At 39.7% G+C, this 19,186-nt stretch overlaps 2 protein-coding genes across 3 annotated transcripts in view; one reads left to right on the plus strand and one right to left on the minus strand.

The window, feature by feature from the left end:
- The window catches only part of LOC124144832 (cytosolic phospholipase A2-like), a 151,811-nt gene extending 141,472 nt beyond the window's left edge, over window positions 1-10,339 (minus strand). The window contains exon 1 of the mRNA XM_046514432.2: window positions 10,250-10,339. The gene's annotated coding sequence lies outside the window, so the exon portion shown is untranslated. The remainder of the gene's footprint in view (window positions 1-10,249) is intronic.
- Window positions 1-18,564, plus strand: part of LOC124144833 (prostaglandin G/H synthase 2-like) — a 30,017-nt gene extending 11,453 nt beyond the window's left edge. For both annotated transcript variants that reach the window (XM_046514434.2, XM_046514435.2), the window contains exons 2-11: window positions 1,226-1,307; window positions 4,765-4,881; window positions 6,825-6,968; window positions 7,732-7,875; window positions 10,270-10,448; window positions 11,984-12,067; window positions 12,621-12,867; window positions 14,176-14,462; window positions 15,217-15,361; window positions 16,587-18,564. In XM_046514434.2, the coding sequence (XP_046370390.1) occupies window positions 1,238-1,307; window positions 4,765-4,881; window positions 6,825-6,968; window positions 7,732-7,875; window positions 10,270-10,448; window positions 11,984-12,067; window positions 12,621-12,867; window positions 14,176-14,462; window positions 15,217-15,361; window positions 16,587-16,960 (1,791 nt within the window). In that variant the 5' untranslated portion in view covers window positions 1,226-1,237 and the 3' untranslated portion in view covers window positions 16,961-18,564. The remainder of the gene's footprint in view (window positions 1-1,225; window positions 1,308-4,764; window positions 4,882-6,824; window positions 6,969-7,731; window positions 7,876-10,269; window positions 10,449-11,983; window positions 12,068-12,620; window positions 12,868-14,175; window positions 14,463-15,216; window positions 15,362-16,586) is intronic.
- The last annotated feature ends 622 nt before the right edge of the window (window positions 18,565-19,186 follow it).

A 19,186-nucleotide genomic window follows, 5' to 3' on the forward strand; every position in this document is an offset into this window, starting at 1 on the left:
ACACGATGGGCTGTGCCTTATGGTTAATGAATGGCTAGACAGAGGGGAATACTTAATCCCGTAAATCCTGATGGACTGGCACTAATCTTGTTGACATATTTACTGGGTGCTTTGAAAGATTATGGTGTCACTATGGACGAGCTTGTATTGGGGCTAATCCTTAATGCACTATAGACGAGCTTGTATGGGGGCTAATCCTTAATGAGTCTAAATTGAAGTAATTGCTGAATGTTATTCTAATATAGGTGATGACAGATTTACTTAAATAAAATAGTTCAAGGTAATCTATAAGACTATGTAGACATATCTTTTGTCTGGGAGATGGGATCTTGATACCTTAGGCTAGCATTTATCTAAAGCTTCAAATCTATTAAACTATGTATACATAACTCTTGTCTAGTTATATGCTAAATGTAATTTATTACATGCGGAAAGCGCACGTTAAATCTCCGATATCAGTCAGACTCTTGTCTTATTGAATAGTATGTCTAGGAGATGCGCTCCCGTTACCTTAGGCTAGCATCTATCTAAAAAGCTATAACTGAAACTACTGATATTTTATATATGCATTTTACCTGATAAGTATTACTTGCTAAACTAATTACATAAAATGATGTATAAATTACACCATGATAACTCATAAAAGCACTTGATGTGGATCTAATTATTAAAGGAAAACTTAGTATAAATGTTATATCATGATAATATTCCAGCTATATCCTGGTGTATGAGTGAGGGTTGGTGTTGATAATATTCCATCTATATCCTTTTGTACAAGTTTTGGTGCTGATAATATTCCAGCTATATCCTGGTGTATGAGTTTTGGTGCTGATAATATTCCAGCTATATCCTGGTGTATGAGTTTTGGTGCTGATAATATTCCAGCTATATCCTGGTGTATGAGTTTTGGTGATGATAATATTCCAGCTATATCCTGGTGTATGAGCGTCCTGCTGTATGGGAGTGAGCGAATCAGTGCTGCAGCCACCAACAGCTGTATCAGGAGGGTCTGTCATCTTGTGACAGTCTATGTCCCATGAAACTGGGCTATTTCTTCAGCCTAGCCAGGGTCATAAATCTAAACGGTAATGGGCAACATGTGAAACTGCCATCCACACATACTGACTTCAGGAAATATTCCCATCAAGCCAAGTTGAGATATTGTTTGAACTATGAATTATTGGATTCTAGCGGTGGCTTCATTTATGTCATTTCTTCACTTCAGAAACATCCAACAATGCATCTGAAGCGTCATCTGCTGACTCTGGCCGTTGTTGTGATCGTGTACTCCCACTACAGTAGTGCAGGTAAGACTCCATCACAGAGTTCACAATGTCCGCCATATTGCGACTTGTCTGGCCTACACCTACCACTGATGCTGTCATACATCACCATGTCTGGTAGTTTCGGAAAACATAAATTTCCCAAATAATATGAGGGGAGGGGGAAAGATTTTGTTTGTTGTTTAACGCCACACTCAGTAATATTCCAGCAAAATGACTGCGGTCTGTAAATAATCAAATCTGGACAAGACAATCCTGCGATTGACATGAGCATCAATCCAATTAATGGATACGATGACAGGGAGTCTGACCACCTGATCCTGTCCTGCCTCTCACGACAAGCATAGTTGCCTTTTACGGCAAGCATGGGTTGCTGAAGACCTATTCTAACCCGGATCTTCACGGCAAGCATGGGTTGCTGAAGACCTATTCTAACCCGGATCTTCACTGGCCGAAAGGAAAAATGAAAGCATGAAGTTCTCAATGAAATACCACTCCATGCCGAGTTATGCACCCATATTGACAGTTGGGTAATGCACAGGGAGGGGGGTAGGTGGATTAGTTGGAGAATATTGATGAAAATGGGGTGTATACTGTTGAGAGTGGGTGTCCCACAAAGAAATGGGCGTCGCCTCACATGTCATGACCTATAAGCCTCTCACAGGGGCAACTCCCTTCAGGTAATGTCAACAATTGGTGGGATTTCATTCATACCGTTATCTCAGGCTTTAACTGTCATTCAATGTCCCCGAGAGCATGCGAGACTCAACTTGATTTAATCGTATAACTTTATTGAATTTTAAAGACATATTGTCATAATACAAAAGCATACTGTTTTTTTTAGTACAAAATGAAGTAAAATTCTACAGGGAGTGTTCGAGAGAGAATAACATGCACCTGTGCATCAATATTTGACAATTAATATATGTTTATGAAAATGCTATACTGTGTTAACTTAAAAATATATAACAGGCAACACAATGTGACGTTTATATGGTTAAGGATGAAATCCAAGTTGTACTTTTATCCTGTTTTACCGTGTGGGATGAACGAACATGCATTTAACCAATTAACGCATGGTTAATCTTTTCCAAATATTGCACACCTTGCACTTAAGTCAATGGGTTATAGGGGCCATAAAGATAATAAGGATGTATTTGTTCTGCAGCAAGCTTTAAGAATACCCAGTCAGGAGTCAGATCGTGTAAAACTTCCTCCTTGTATTCACCATATAGATACTGGGGTATTCCACACCTGCCAATAGGATAAACGACATGCACTTACATTCAACATTGTAAATCTCCACAACATAATCTCCATGCATGTCGGAATGAAAGGAATTTTTGTGGGGGAAAATTGATTATATGACTCTTACCCTAGCATACAAGGGGAATTAACTGGAACATGTATGGCAGTGATAAATTTCCAAATGTAATCCTGCCGTTCAACTGGCTTAACTATTTAATTCAACTCTTTATATTTGTAGACTTTTTTTTTTCTTTTGCGTGAGTGAGTACACAGTTTTATGACTTAACAGTCATTATCATGGCTGGGTCAGAAACTGGCTCCGTATGTAGGGAATCAATCTCAGGATGAACAAACACTTTACCAATAGGCCACCCCATTGCCCCTACATTTCATCTGATTTATCTTGTCCTGGCCAAACAGCAAACTAAGTATATAAGAACTCACTGTGTCTAGAACACAATGCATATGATATATTTCCTTCATTTTTTGTTTGTTTGTTGTTTAACGCCACACTCAGCAATATTCCAGTTGTTCGATCTAGCCTACCGATCACTTCGCATACGATTTCGCCGAAATTATTGTAAACATTATTATAATTATTGAATGAAATTTTGAATATAATTGATAAAATATATTGCAAACATTAGTCCAGATAAACAATGAACAATTTTTTTATTACCAGATATTATAATAATAGGATTAAAATTGCATACTTCAGTTCGGATTTGTTGACTGGTATTTCCGGTGTTACGTGATCGTGGTGATCAGCTGATAATGTTTTCTGAGATGGGGGAAAACATCATGTCATTGGAAAACTTGCGTTTATTGAAAATGTTAGTAAATTTTGGGAGCCATGCTTTACCTAGCACTATAACCGAGTTAGCGCTATATTGAAGATCGCAGTAACGAGGGACCGCTGTCCTCTCAAGACCATCAAGCTAGTTCTATTAAAGCTTAATATGAGATTGCTTATCACAGAATTATATACAATCGAAAAAAAAATTGTCCCTCAACTTTCATGAGTTTGATTACATGGCCTGGTTTGCACGTGCTTAGACGTGTCATATTGTTTGTTCCACGATGCAACATGTTTAATAATATGTCTTCAAAGCAAGGGGTAATATATCAATATAAGCTATAACATATATCACTGATATCCTCTAGACAATACAACAAAATATGTATTGTTGCCCTTGCTTAACAATGAAACAAATAGTGATTTTGTTCTTCTTTTTAATGCATATCAGGAAATAAAACATAGCCAACAATAATAATAAAAGATTTGTCAAAACGACCTGTCTTTTTGGCAAGGTAAATATCATCCATTTCATATTTCTACTGTTTCTGAAGGATCATTAGGCTACATTTTAAACCCAAACCAGTCTGACCCATCCTTGGTGAAAGCCATCCACCCTGAACGTACCCATGTCCGCTAAAATCACCCATCCTGAAACACCTACAATATCACATACCGACGAAGGTCATACTGACTTTTCAGGCTTGGGCGAGCAATTGTCAGAAATAAATTATGTTATGTTGCTTCTTGACAAAATAAACACCCTCCCTTCTGACAGATATGAATAATAATACCGTATTCAACGTAATAAGCACCCAGGGCGCTCTCAAAATTAGAATATAATTTTGGTGAAAGAATTGAAAGATCGTAAATTTCATGGTTTATGCTTACAGCCTGATATGATACAAAAGAAAAATCTGTGCGTATTATACACGACAGATGTATTTTTCCAGAATTTAATTGCCCGTAATTAAGGGTGCATATAACACATGAGTGCATATCATACACGAATAAATAAGTCTTGTGTACATTGATCAATCGGAAAGGTGCTACATGAGATTGTTCACTAGCCAATATATTAGCAAATATTGCCGTGGGCGCTTATTACGTAGACTACGGTACGTGACATATGTCTCCTGACATTCCCAACTGAAGATTAAACGGTCAATCTCCAAAAATTAATTATAATCTTTTTTAGATTGTAATTTAAAGCTGCAGTCATCAATATTCTAGCCATATGATGAGTCATAAAATGAAACTGGACCAGACAATCCAGGGAGGCCCATGTCATGCTGTAATCAAGTCACTGAGCCTGACCACCAGATCCAATTAGTCGCCTCTGACGACCAGCATTGGTTGCTGGGGACGTATTCCAAACGGATTCGCCATGAAGCAACATGTTCATATTGGATCATAATACTATTATTTCTCTTCCAGAAAACCCCTGCTGTTCCTTCCCTTGTCAAAATGGTGGCATCTGCATGACCACTGGTCATACTTCCTACACCTGCGACTGCACAGGGCTGGAATACTATGGAGACAGTTGCGAACATCGTAAGTACATGCATCTCGTAAGCAAGAACCACTTTCAACATTGGTTGTAGACATTTACCACTTCGGTAAAACCCCAAAGTTACACACCCATAACCAACATATTCTGCCAAGGGACACAACTCAACAGCAACTTGGAATGATTAGACAGTGCTTACGTTGCCTTGCATGATCACATACTTTCATATGCTACTCAAAAGAAGTTAAAGAACACCCGATTTTTTATACGGCTACAGTTAATCTGTCATGGGGTGAGGTGAAATTGGGTTTAACGTTGTGTCCAAGATTATTGCACTTATATAGCAAAGCGCGTGCGCGTGCGGTGTGTGTGGTGTGTGGTGTGGTGTGTGTGTGTTTGTACTAGTCCGGACTGATGCCGATTTATAGTGCTAGTTCACTGAGATACCATCATGCAGTTTAACATGAATACCTCACTCACACACAGTATACTGACTCCGAGCCGACCAAGTACCAACTTTTAACGTCTTTTGGTATGACGCGGACGGTGATCTTACCTGGACCTTCCTCTCTCCGGGGGACGCTCTACCACTAGACCACGGAGGCAGTCTAATCTTCATGACATGACATGACAGACAGATTAACTACAGTCATATGAACAAATTACAGACTTTAATTTCTTTTGAGTAGTATACATAACTAAACCAGTTTGAAATTCAACTTTCTGACTATTTTGTATTTTTCAAAAAGAAATTTTCGTGTTGTAATTTCTAGTTACAATGAAATGTTCAGGTTGGCCTGATACATGAAAAACATCAACACACACGTTTTGAATCATGACATTTGAATGTATAATCATAGCACGTAGTGTACCCTTGACACGAGTTATTAGCAAGCATCCTCTTGTTAGAGTGTCATCACCACACATCCATCATGGCCCACTTCACAACTTCCATGACACTCCTGACATTCACTTCTGACAGAAAACGGATAGTACATTGGGTGCTGCTGGATTATGAAATTAATAAATATGCAACATGTTTATTCATATCACTGGACTCTTCATAACCCTTGTAGAAACAGGATACTACAACTACACCTAAAAAAGAGATACTTACAGTACATGAAATACACAAGAAGTAGAGTCGTAGCTGCATTTTACAAGTTTGTTTGTCTGTTTGTTTGTCTGTTTAATGCCGCACTCAGCAATATTCCAGCTATATGACGGCAGTCTGTAAATAATCAAGTCTGGACCAGACATACCAGTGATTGACATCATTAGCATCAATCCACGCAATTGGGATACGATAACATGCATCAACCAAGTCAGCGAGCCTGACCACCCGATACCATAAGTCCCCTCCTACGACAAATTTAGTCGCCCTTTACGGCAAGCATGGGTTGCTGAAGACCTATTCTACCCTGGATCTTCGTGGGTGGCTTGTACCTAGTGATGTACCTGTCTGTGTCCACTGGGGTTATTTCTTGTGAAACTACCTTGCGCCCTTGACATCCCACCCAATCCCATGACACACCATCTAATCCCATGACACCTCATCCAATCATAACATACCATCCAATCACATGACACACCATCTATTTCCATGACACCTCATCCAATCACAACATCCCATCCAATCACATGACATGCCATCTAATCATCACAACCTATGCAATCACATGACATGCTATTTAATCCAATGACATGCTATACAATCACATGACATGCTATTTAATCCAATGACATGCTATACAATCACATGCCATGCTATTTAATCCAATGACATGCTATACAATCACATGACATGCTATTTAATCCAAAGACATGCTATACAATCACATGACATCCGCTCACAGGCCATGACGTCCACTCACATGACAGGCCAACAAATCACAGGAAATGCAGTGCAATCACAGGCCATCCAATCATATGAAATGAAGTCAAACATCATCCAATCACATGCTTGTATTTACTGTTCTCCTTGCAGCCACATTCTGGAAGAAGGTGAAGCTAATGCTGAAGCCGGATCCCGAGCAACTCCATCACATACTCGTCAACTACAAATGGCTGTGGAGCATCATCAACAATGTTTCGTTTCTCAAGAACGCCGCCATGAAGCGAGTGTACACAAGTAGGTCAACTCAACATTGGATTTGTTTTGTTAATCTGTTGTTTTAACGCCGCACTCAGCAATATTCCAGTATGTGATGGCGGTCTGTAAATAATCGAGTCTGGACCAGACAATCCGGTGATTGACATCATGAGCATCGATCCATGAAATCAACATTTGAGTGAGTGAGGCTTTGTCACGTGGTCAGCAATGTTACAGCTGTAACCCACCACCCTGTTCAGTAATCAATCTGGGATCAGACAAACCAGCCGTTCTCGATGTCGATCAGTGAACAGTGTTACCCAACCAGAAGTCACAGTAGAAGGGCCCCAGGAAGTCACAGCAGAGGGGACCCATAAAGATCCAGGCTATAAATGAACGTCTTCAGCAGCCCATGCTTGCCACTAACAGGATCGGGTGGTCAGGCTTGCGGACTTAGTTAATGCATATCATCGAAACTCAAGTTTGTAGATTGATGCTCATGATGTATATCACTGGATTATCTAGTGCAGATTTGAATATTTACACACTGCCGTCATTTTGCTGGAATATTGTGGAGTGTGGCGTTAAACAACAAACAAACAAAACACACCTCTCCGTGTGACTTGGGTGATCTACACCAAGTATTTTGTGAACTCTCCTGGCATGCATAGGATACTTCAAGCCAGCAATGTAAATACACAGCATTTTCATCTTTATAAGGTATTCTAGAGTATCGTTGATATATCTTCATAAAGCCAGACGCATCACAGTACCACATTTAATCATGGCATGTCTGTTTCAGTGCGTTCTCACATGATCGACAGTCCCCCTGTGTTTGAGTCTGACCATGAATATGCAACGTTTGATGCCGTCGGCAACTACTCCTACTACACGCGAACACTACCCCCGGTGCCACGAGACTGCCCGACTCCCATGGGGGTCAAAGGTAAGATATTGTCACGATCCTGTGAGTGAGTAAGGGAAGGATGCTACATACCATAGTCTGACATACAGTGCGTTAGTGTGTGGCGGCTTGTAAGGTCCAACCATTGGATTATCAAGTGCAGGTTGCCGAGTGAGTGTTTTTAGATAACAGCCACATTCCAGCTACATAACTGGGAACAACAAAAATGGGCTTCTCACATGTGGGATTGGTTGGTTGGTTTGTTGTTTAACGCCGCACTCAGCAATATTCCAGCTATATGACAGCGGTCTGTAAATAATCGAGTCTGGACCTGACAATCCAGTGATTAATATCATGAGCATCGATCCACGCAATTGAGATCGATGACATGCATCAACCAAGTCAGCGAGCCTGACCACCCGATCCCGTTAGTCGCCTTTTAGGACAAGCATAGTCACCCTTTTCGGCATGCATGGGTTGCTGAAGATCTATTCTACCCCGGAATCTTCACGGGTCCACATGTGGGGAATGAAACCCAGGTCATCATTGTGACGAGCAAGCACTTTAACCAGGAGGCAGCTCAAACAATCCCCGTCCATGCTACACAGGCATTGTGCACAAGTAATACCCCAGCCCCATTACGACAGTGGACAGTCATGAAGAAGCATCACATGTGTTCTTGCGTCAGGATTCAAACATGGCTCTTCAGTGAGATAGTGAGCGAGTATGGTTTTACACCGCTTTTAGCAATATTCCAGCAATATCAAGGCGGGGGACACCAGGAATGGGCTTCACACATTGTACCCATGTCGGGAATCGAACCCGGGTCTTCGGCGTGACGAGCGAACGCTTTAACCACTAGGCTACCCGACCGCGTCAGTGAGATAGCAAATGCTAAACCATTAGCCTCCAGTGCTGCCTCCTCATTACCAGACATGTACCACTCAGACATACAAACATGACAAAATGTATTCTCTAAGCCAGGTTATCCTGTGGGGAAACTCTGAGTGTTGCACTAGAATCTCGAGATCCTGAGATTTATCTGCACATGCTTGAAGCTGATAGTCAGTCCACAGGTCTGCAGCAAATGTCAGTAAAAAATCCCAATTTAGAATTAAAAGTTTCTCCATTCATTTCACCAGTTAATAATGCTTTGGCTTTGTGGAGCTGACTTGAATTATACCCAATAAAGAGGAGAAGGCTTTAAAGTTGAGTTTACATTATTACACGGAATGAACTGTAAAAATACCTCTAGATTTAAGAAAATATGAATTATAAAATAAATCTTGTTTTTGAAGAAAAGGATTTAATTCCCACATTGCCTGCCCAAGGCACATACTTGGGAATCCTAGATAAATACCAGATGATCTTGCAACATTCTGTCACTACAGAGACACATCCTTCAAGCATAAAATGCCATTGTAATATTCCATGCACAAGTCATATACGTTTTTCATGACATTTCACGAAATCCTGATAAATGGGAAAGACTAACATGACACTCCTGAAATATCTGCAACCAAACAAGAATATATGCCAATTTAAGGCTTCAATTAGAGAACACAATGTGATCTTCAGATCACTTGGCAGTGTGTAGGCGACTTTCTATGGATGACTGTTGTCGTTTCCTGGGGTTTCCCTGTCTCGGAGCTGTGCCCCCAATTCACACCCACTCTCGCCATAACACATTTATTCACACGGTGCATGGAGAATTGGCCACTGAGGCAGAAAATTGCGAGCTTATGGCTTTTGGTGTGTCTAACCTGTTTACGTTGATAGTGTATGTGACATATGGCCTATAATGCAGCCTGAAGGCTTTTGTACCTGTTTATATGATTTTTCTTTTCAAGCAAATATGTGTACATGTGAAACATTCTTTTACACGATCAAATATTTAGTATTTTTTATTTTTGTTGTCGGTTGCATCCTTGTTTCTAATGATACTGAGACATTGTCTTCATTCTTTGGGGGGGTGGGGGTGGGGGGGGGTGGGGGGGTGGGTAGATGTCAAGCAAGATCTGTCACGTCATGTAGTTATATGAGGGAATCAGGTGTTCTTTAACTTATTTTGAGCAGCATATGTGAAGGTTCAAGGAAAATTCAAGATAGTTTGACAATGTATGATCATTAGGCCATCTTTCAATACAGTAAAGTTGTTATTTTTCATTTAACCTTTCCAAATTTGAGTTTGTTCATCCATAAATGCCTCGACAAGACAAAACTTGTTCTTGCATTCTTTCTTTGTCAAGTCACAAAGTCAGCACATCATACCTCAAACAAGCCCGATCATGACAAAGGGGTAATTGAATAAGGTGAGGTGAGGTGAAATGGGGTTTAACGTCGCGTCCAAGGTTATTGCACTTATAAAGCGACGTGCATGTACGTGTGTGTGTGTTTGGGTAACTGAATAACTCACTGTAATACTGTTGTCCCCAGGCAAGAAGACCATGCCCGATGTGGACTACCTCGTACAGAAGTTCTTCAGACGGACTAAGTTTCTCCCAGAGCCCATGGGTAGCAACGTCCTCTTCTCCTTCTTCGCCCAGCACTTCACCCACCAGTTCTTCAAGACGGACCTGAAGATGGGGCCTGGCTTCACGTGGGGCGGCCATGGGGTGAGACGTTCTACCTGTCAGACCTGAAACACAACACTCTCACGTCATAATGCCAGCATGATGGTCACTGTACAATCGTCATCACAATAGCTAGTTTGGAGTGAGCGAGTTGGGTTTAGCGCCGCTTTTAACAATATTCCAGTTATATCACAGCGTGTCAGCTTTATCTAGGGGGAAAGGCCGAAGTGATGCAGGTCTCAGCCGTGTACCACTTCGGTGATCCACTGGTGCTGACAAACCTAGAATCAGTCAGGGAGAACTGGGACTCTAACCCACAATCATACGTTTCTGGCGTGTATAACGGACGCACAGCGAATCGCGGCGCCTTAGACGACTGGGCCACTCGTAACCCACTCTAGTTTGGAATAAAATGTGATCTTCTATTTTGAAATGACAAGAATTTTATACCATTTTGGAAAAAGAAATTGCAACTGTTCATGTTATTTCTAGGCAACATTAATATAATCTGAATAATTTGAGTTCCCATGATAAAGCCAAACTATATCAGCACTACCTGGTAGACAGTGAACACCAAGAAACAAGATGTATGGAGCTTATTGACCCCTGGTGTCCCCTCAAGGGCTCAGCTTCAAACCTGTACTATCTCATCGTTACCAATCAATCCAAGCAGTACCGACATATCCCCATTCCCTTCAAGCTAAGGGGCGGTCGGGTAGCCTAGTGGTTAAAGCGTTTGCTCGTCACGCCGAAGACCCGGGTTCGATTCCCAACATGGGTACAATGTGTGAAGCCCATTTCTGGTGTCCCCCGCCGTGATATTGCTGGAATATTGCTAAAAGCGGCGTAAAACCATACTCACTCACTCCCTTCAAGCTAAATGGAGTCCTCTCTTTTCAACTCAGGCCAGATGTCTTTATTTCCTGATTTATCGATTACTGTGCGCAAAACATCCTGTCGTAGGGAAAAAATGCCAAATACATTACTTTCTTTGTTATTCAAATAATGTTCTGACTTATGTTCAGCCATCTTGTAGGTTTAATTATAAATGCACAATCATTGTGTGGAAACACAAGTTTGTATTTGTCATAACAGACAGAAACAATTCTTTTCAGATTTATATTTTCCTTTTTTCATTAGTTATTTAAAAGGTTTATTTCTATGACTACACAATGACATTTAGAAAGTGGTCAAATGAACAAACATTATATTTGGGATTACGCTCTTTGTAAAGTACAGATTCTAGTACTTTTGGGGTTGAGTCCTATCCGGGACTCGAACCCACAATCTCAGAGTGAGGCACCTAATCGCCAGCACACAAAATCAGCGATCTAACCCACTCAGCCACCGAGGCTTCCACAAAAAATGAAAGTCCAACTGGTAGTCAGGTTTATTTCATCTGTAAAAAAAATCCCAAATGTCTCGCCTATCTATGAATGAAGAGACTGCACTCCATACACTAACTGAAGAAGTTCATGCCCCTGAAGAGTATTTTATGAGTGCTTCCGTGGAACATGATCACCGATATCCAGAGAAGCATCCAAGTATGTTTTATAAATATTTCATTCCTGTTGCAGGTTGATGTCTCACATGTTTATGGAAAAGATAAAGCAAGTGAAAATTTATTAAGAAGTTTTAAAGATGGAAAGATGAAATCACAGGTAAGATAAACATTTGATAATTTGAACTCAATTGCAGAAGAGGTGGTTTAAGATTTCAGGATCCCGAGTTAAGACAATTACAACCTGAATTATAACAATGTTTTTATCATGCCTGAATACATAAAAATATAAAAATCTAACAGTAGATTAAGGAACCATTTATACTGATTTTGAAAAAGTATTATTGAAGTAAGAGGCATACGTGTATCCAATCCAAGCATACAATAAAATATGTAAACAATCTGGTCACGTATACAATACAATTGAGTATACAATAAGATCATATATACAACGTGATCATGTATAAAATATGGTCAGGTACACAATGCAATCATGTAAGCAGTATGATCACTATAAAATAACACTACACATACAATGCGATAATGTATACAATAAATCACATTTGAATGTGATAATGACTACAATACAACCACATGTACAATAAGCAGACAATAATTCCATGAAGCTTGTATAGGCATTTCCAGTTTTGGCATATTTTGACAGATAACCAACAAAAGAATGATCTATTGATATAAACCCCCTATTGTTGCAGATGATGAATGGGGAGGAGTTTCCCCCCTACCTGAAAGACGCCCCGGTACCCATGACCTACCCCCCAAACACACCCGAACATCTCAAGTTTGGCCTGGGACACGAGTTCTTCGGTCTTCTGCCTGGCCTGTTCATGTACGCCACAGTGTGGATGCGCGAACACAACCGGGTCTGTGATGTCTTGAAGCAGGAGCATCCCGAGTTCGATGATGAACGACTCTTCCAAACAACAAAGTGGATCATTCTAGGTTCGTTATGAATACAGTTGAACTTTCACAGTGTTGAATATTCACACATGAAATCTTGCCAGACAGCTGGACTAGCAACTATCAAAAGTTACCTGCACAGTTCAAAAGCTGTCAGTCCAGATTTAATAAACTGAACAGACCAACTCTTTGCAAATGATAATCAATCATAGTCAGTTAAATGGATTCTCTCATTGTTATGCCATACGTATAGTATACTACACACTGTTCAAGCGTTGGGAGTACACGCAAAAGCTTGATGCATTTTTCTAAATGCTAGCATTGGCACCATCACAAACGAGTCTCTTAGCTGTATTCATAGAGCATCATGTCAGCTAATACGAGTTATAAACAAACATTTACTCAAATATTTTACACATAAGGTTAAAAAAAAATCAACAGGACTATTGGGCATGTATTTTCTTGAACTTAACAACCCAAGATGATGGGCGTGCATTTAGGCGTTTCCAACGCTGGTTATCACAATCTTCTTGATATGAGTGAACGGGTAATGGAATGTTGTCAAAACGCCACAGTCAGCATATTCAAGCTATATCATGGTTGCCTGTATATAATGAAGTACAGGGCAAGTTACCAGTGAGTGAAAGCATGAGCAACGACCTACATCATTAGGATGTGTTCACACACAGTCCAACCACCTGATCCCCATTTTCATCTGATGACGTGTCTCCCTAGTTCCCTCCTTTGGATGAGGAAATACTCTTCCAAAAGGATCTTATTTGGTTAGTAAATACACAGGAAAACCCATTAGTCTACAAGGGAGTGAGTAAGTAATGTTTTACGCCGCTTTAAGCAATAATACAGCAATATCATGGCGGGAGACACCGGAAATGGGCTTCACACATTGTACCCATGTGGAGAATCGAACCCGGGCCTTCGGTGTGACGAGTGAGTAAATGAGTGATAGACTGATATCGAGAAGAATCGGATTCAATTCATACAGCAGAAAATTCTATGAGTCAGTGACAACCGTTTTACACCAGTTTTAGCAATATTCCAGTAATGTCACGTCAGAGGACACCAGGGTGCCGTTGTACAAACCAACCTTCGAGCTACGACTGTCGATATCTATGTTAAGGTATGGGAGTTACGATCACCTTATCGCTAAGATCGCTTTGAACAACAGCACCCTGGAATGAGCTTCACACAAATGGGAAATCAAACCCTAGGCCTTCAATGTTGCAAGCAAACACTTAAATCGCTAAATTACCCTAATGGTTTGGAGATGGCAGTTCATTTTTTAAGTAATAGAACAATTTTACAAAACTATCAACCTTTTGTGCATTGCAGGTGAAACGATCAAGATTGTGATAGAAGACTACGTACAGCACTTGAGCAACTACAACTTTGAACTAATGTTCAAGCCGGATCTGTTGTTTGGGGAGAGCTTCCAGTACCAGAACCGTATCGCTGTGGAGTTCAACCATCTGTACCACTGGCATCCCCTCATGCCATCGGAGTTCAACGTCAGCGGCAGCATCATACCCATGAAAGACTACGTCTACCACTCGGAGCTGGTTATGAAAACTGGCCTCGCAAACTTTGTAGATTCGATGACCAGACAGAGAGCTGGAATGGTATGTTTCTGACTAATCATTTGGGTATGTCTGCAAGAGTGAGAGTGAGTGAGGGTGAGTGAGGGTGAGAAAAGATGAAAGTAAGGGTGAGTGAGTGAGTGAGTGAGGGTGAGTGAGTGAGTGAGTGAGTGAGTGAGTGAGTGAGTGAGTGAGTGAGTGAGGATGAGCGAGAGAGAGTGAGGGTGAGGGTGAGGGTGTATGGTGGTGTGCACCTCAGCACTTCTCTGATGTGGCAGCTATAACTGTTGTTTTTTTGTCAGGAACAACATGCCTATTGTGTTGTGATATAATTGAAAACTTATTGAAAGGTGTTATACACTTGCCAACTATGTGCAGAGCTAGTGATTCTTTGATTAGTATTTCAGTTATATCATGGCATGTCAGTGTGTGGGAGTCTGGAAAACCTGATTTGATAGATGTTAATTCTGAATTAAATATACTATCAATAAAAGCAAGACTACAAATACATGTTCTAATGTTGTCTTATTTCAAGAAAATCAGAAAATCAAAATTAAATGAATATGAAGGAAATTTACAGTTATTCCATTGATAAATGAAAAAAAATGTGTGTGTATCACTTTTGAAATTGCTAAAAAATACCAGCAGTGCACTTGAATGTTAACAAACTCAAACTTTTCTATCAAATTAAACTGATGACAGACCGAGCACATCAACTCGACAGCCACTGAGGTGTCCATGAATCCACTGGAAGATAGTAAGTTCAACGATTATTTAAATTTGTGTTTCTATGCAGGTTGGCCCTCACAATCATGGTGCTATGACGCAGCACGTGTTAAAACAAGCAATTCTTCACGGGAGGACACTTCGCTTCCAGTCGATGAACCAGTACAGGAAGAGATTTGGAATGAAAACATACACAAGTTTTGAAGAATTAACAGGTATTATTGAAGAACACATGAAAAAAATTGTAAATTTGCCCTGTGAGTGAGAGTATGTGGGGTTTGAAAGCACAGCCAAAGGCTTTACTGCAATTGGTTGTTTGTAACGAGTAACTCATTTCCAGGTATTATATACTTATAATACAAAAAGCAACAAACCCCTTTCCATAATCATAAGAAATCTTTGCTAACAGCCGAGTCCACTGTACAAATCGGACTTATCATAAAGCATATACACCTGTCAAAATAGATTTAAAAGTGATCTCGAAAATGTTATGTCTGCTGTTTCGCAGCATAGTCAACAGATGGAATAATGACTAATCACAGGGGCGAACATGGCTTTTAGAAATATTCCAGCAATATCGCCGGTGACATGGGAAATGGGCTTTGCACATTTTTATCTTTGTGGGGAATCAAACCTGGGTCTCCAGCTCGATGAGCGAATGCTTTAACCGCGAGGCTACCCCATCGCCTACTCAGACATAACTAGCCCTAACTATATTTCACCATTCTCCAATACTCTTGCTTATAGAAGTTCTGGTAGCAATTTCAAGTTCACTGTCATATCCTTAAGGATGTTTGGGCCAATGCTTGATGCAAATTGTTTCTGACATGGGGCCATACCAATATAACAAAGGCATTCCTTGCCCTAGATGATACATTTCCGTAACAGCTGGATGGGAGATCCTACATTGTGACAGATTACACACTATCACAAGGAAATCCTGAAAATATCACAAGGACACACATACAATACAGGATACAGGATACAGGATACCTGTGGAATTTCATTTGTGTGGGTTTTAAGGATGAAATGGGCATCAAGAATTAAATATTTGCAATTCTATCTTGCTTCAAGACTTGTTTCACTGTTTTGATTTTTAGATGCTCATAAGATGTGCAAAAATAACCTCATAATAATCTATGTTAATAAAATCAGTACCACCAGAATATTTAATCAATTGGTATAGAATACTTTTTCACTGTACTGACATATTGACACACTGTAAACAGGAATAACTGTACATATTGTACACAACATGGGTGTTTGGCGTCGGATACCAGTATACAAATGATCTCACTGTTGAACACTTAGACAACATGTCTAAGGTAAAGTAGAGCACACCTACCATACCATCCCAGGTTTGTCTACAATTAATTTCTGCTGGTTCAGAAAAATATAACTGTAATTACAAGTTCTTAAATGTCTCAACTTTTTTTCTAGGTGAAAAGAAAATTGCGAAGGAGTTAGAAGAACTATATGGCGATATCGATGGAATGGAGTTCTATGTTGGACTTTTGTTAGAGAAAAGAAGAGAAAAAGCCTTATTTGGTGGTGCTTTTGTGGAAATTGGAGGACCATATTCCGTAAAAGGACTCATGTCAAACGCGATTTGCAGTCCCAAACACTGGAAACCATCTACATTTGGTGGACAGACAGGGTTTGACATTGTGCAAACAGCTACGCTGAAGAAACTGTTCTGTCAAAACATCAAAGGACCTTGTCCGTATATCTCATTCCGGGTGCCAGATTATGTGGAGGGGGACGTGGATGAGGAATTGTTGTCATGCCAACACGGATGTCATCAAGAATTGTAGGCCTTGGTTTGCATCCAACTGTTTTTCAGGGAATTTTGTAATGAAATGATGAGTGAATGTATACTGTTGGTGTGACAGATGTTCATTACCAATTGAAGTTGTGTAAACGTTAAAATATTTACACAAAGCAAAAAACAAAATTAAAAATAATCATAAAAAAAGATACTAGAATTTGTAATGATACTGGGATAAAAGAAAACATTAACTTAGTGAATGTTGAACAAACCACAAGCTGTACAGCTAGTAAAACAGATGTCTTGCCAAATATCATAAGTTATACTGTTTTCCTGAGTGCATATATTACAGTATCAGGTACATTCCGTATGTCATACAGCTTTTACTGCCAGAATGTGTTAAAAATGTAATACTCCATCACAGGTGTGTGAATAAGTTGTAGTGAAAGTACTATGAATTCTGAAACATTCACAAAATAAGGTTCCATTGCTTGTTCGAGGAGAAACTACTTGTACAAAATTAACCCAAACATGTGACAAATATTTCACCAACAATTGTCTCACCTGAAGCAGCATAAAGCATATAAAGAAGACAATGTTTTAGGTGTATTTCTGCAAGTGTTCAATGTTCATGCTCACCGTTTCGTCTTTGTGTGCTTGTGTCGATCTACAATGTGGTTGTTATTTTCTGTTTTTACTTGGCTTCATTATCCCAATTTGCAGCCTTAGTGTTCCTGTTTACCGGTAATTTCCAGTTTTTTACTGGTAAAATTAGGCTCAGACCGGTATTTCATGTGACTGCCAGTCCCTGTGGACCGGCAAATAAAGTACCTTATAAATCGTTGTTGTTGAACAAAACATTGGCAATATTCATAAAAATACACTTTTCGAATGAAGTCAGCTTGTCTGTTACTATCAGGGTTTCCCCTTGTCTATTTTCAGTGCAAGGAAACATTTTGCTTTGCTTCGAGGTTATATATATTTGTAGCGACAGCCTCGAAATAGTAGAAAAAGAAAAAAATAGAAAATTGTGACTGAACTTTGTGTGAATGATGTGTAGATCTAACTAAGTTACTTCAGAGATGACATCATTGCATTGAACAAGACGTTGAAAGAAGTAAGACCAGATATTTTGTATATGTTTGTTCATGTGTTGAAAGTTGAGACTGGTAATTTTTAGAGTTGCCAGTCCACCAGGACTGCCAGTTTCAAAAGTCTGCGGGAACAGTGAGCCTGTGTGTAAATAAGATCATCCATTGTTGAAATATTTATTTATGATCATAAACATGCTAAATGGGCAATGTTCTGTTATACAATGTTGTGACTTGTTTGGGGGAAGCGTAACAATGGGCATTCAATCATCCTCATCATATTTATTTAAACCCATGAAGCCATTTCGCCAACATTACTGGATGATTTTTTTATTTATTCCAAATATATATACTATGAAAGATTTATACATGGTTGTTCCCTTAAGACTACTATTGTAATTAGCAAAGAGAATATCAAACTTCTGTTCCCATGTATTAGTGTTTGTTTGTTTGTTTGTTTGTTGTTTAACGCCGCACTCAGCAATATTCCAGCTATATGACGGCGGTCTGTAAAATAATCGAGTCTGCAAATGAGCATCATGAGCATCGATCAACGCAATTGGTATCGATGACATGCATCAACCAAGTCAGCGAGCCTGACCACCCGATCCCGTTAGTCGCTTTTTACGACAAGCATAGTCGCCTTTTATGGCAAGCATGTATTAGTGAGGGAATGTTGTTTTACACCATGTTGGCTCTATCATGGCAGTCTGTAAAATATTAGTATTTGAACAAGCAAACCCATTATGTATCAAATCAACTACAAAGCTTACTAGTCTGTCAATCTCAAGTTTCGGATAAAATTTCCATACAAACCAGCTGTGTGTGAACAATTCAGTGATGCCCGGTAAAACTCATTTAATGTTTATTTGTTTGTTGTTTAATGCCGCATTCAGCAAATTCCATCTATATAATGGCGGTCTGTATATAATCGAGTCCGAACAGGACAATCCAGTGATAAACGTCATGAGCATTAATCCATGCAGTTAGGATAAAATGACTTGCAATCAGTAACTGGGCCTGCATGACCATTCAATCCATTTAGAATCCTCCTACAGCAAACATAGCTTGATGGTGGCCCAATGCTCCTACCAGAAAACCAGGTTCATTTTCACCAAGCAATTATCTTGGTTAAAGACTTTTTTTGTGAAGAGTTTAACCCTGGGATTATAAAACATTGG

Source organism: Haliotis rufescens, unplaced genomic scaffold (genome assembly GCF_023055435.1).
Source record: "Haliotis rufescens isolate VD_foot unplaced genomic scaffold, xgHalRufe1.0.p SCAF_8, whole genome shotgun sequence".
Lineage (NCBI taxonomy): Eukaryota > Metazoa > Mollusca > Gastropoda > Lepetellida > Haliotidae > Haliotis > Haliotis rufescens.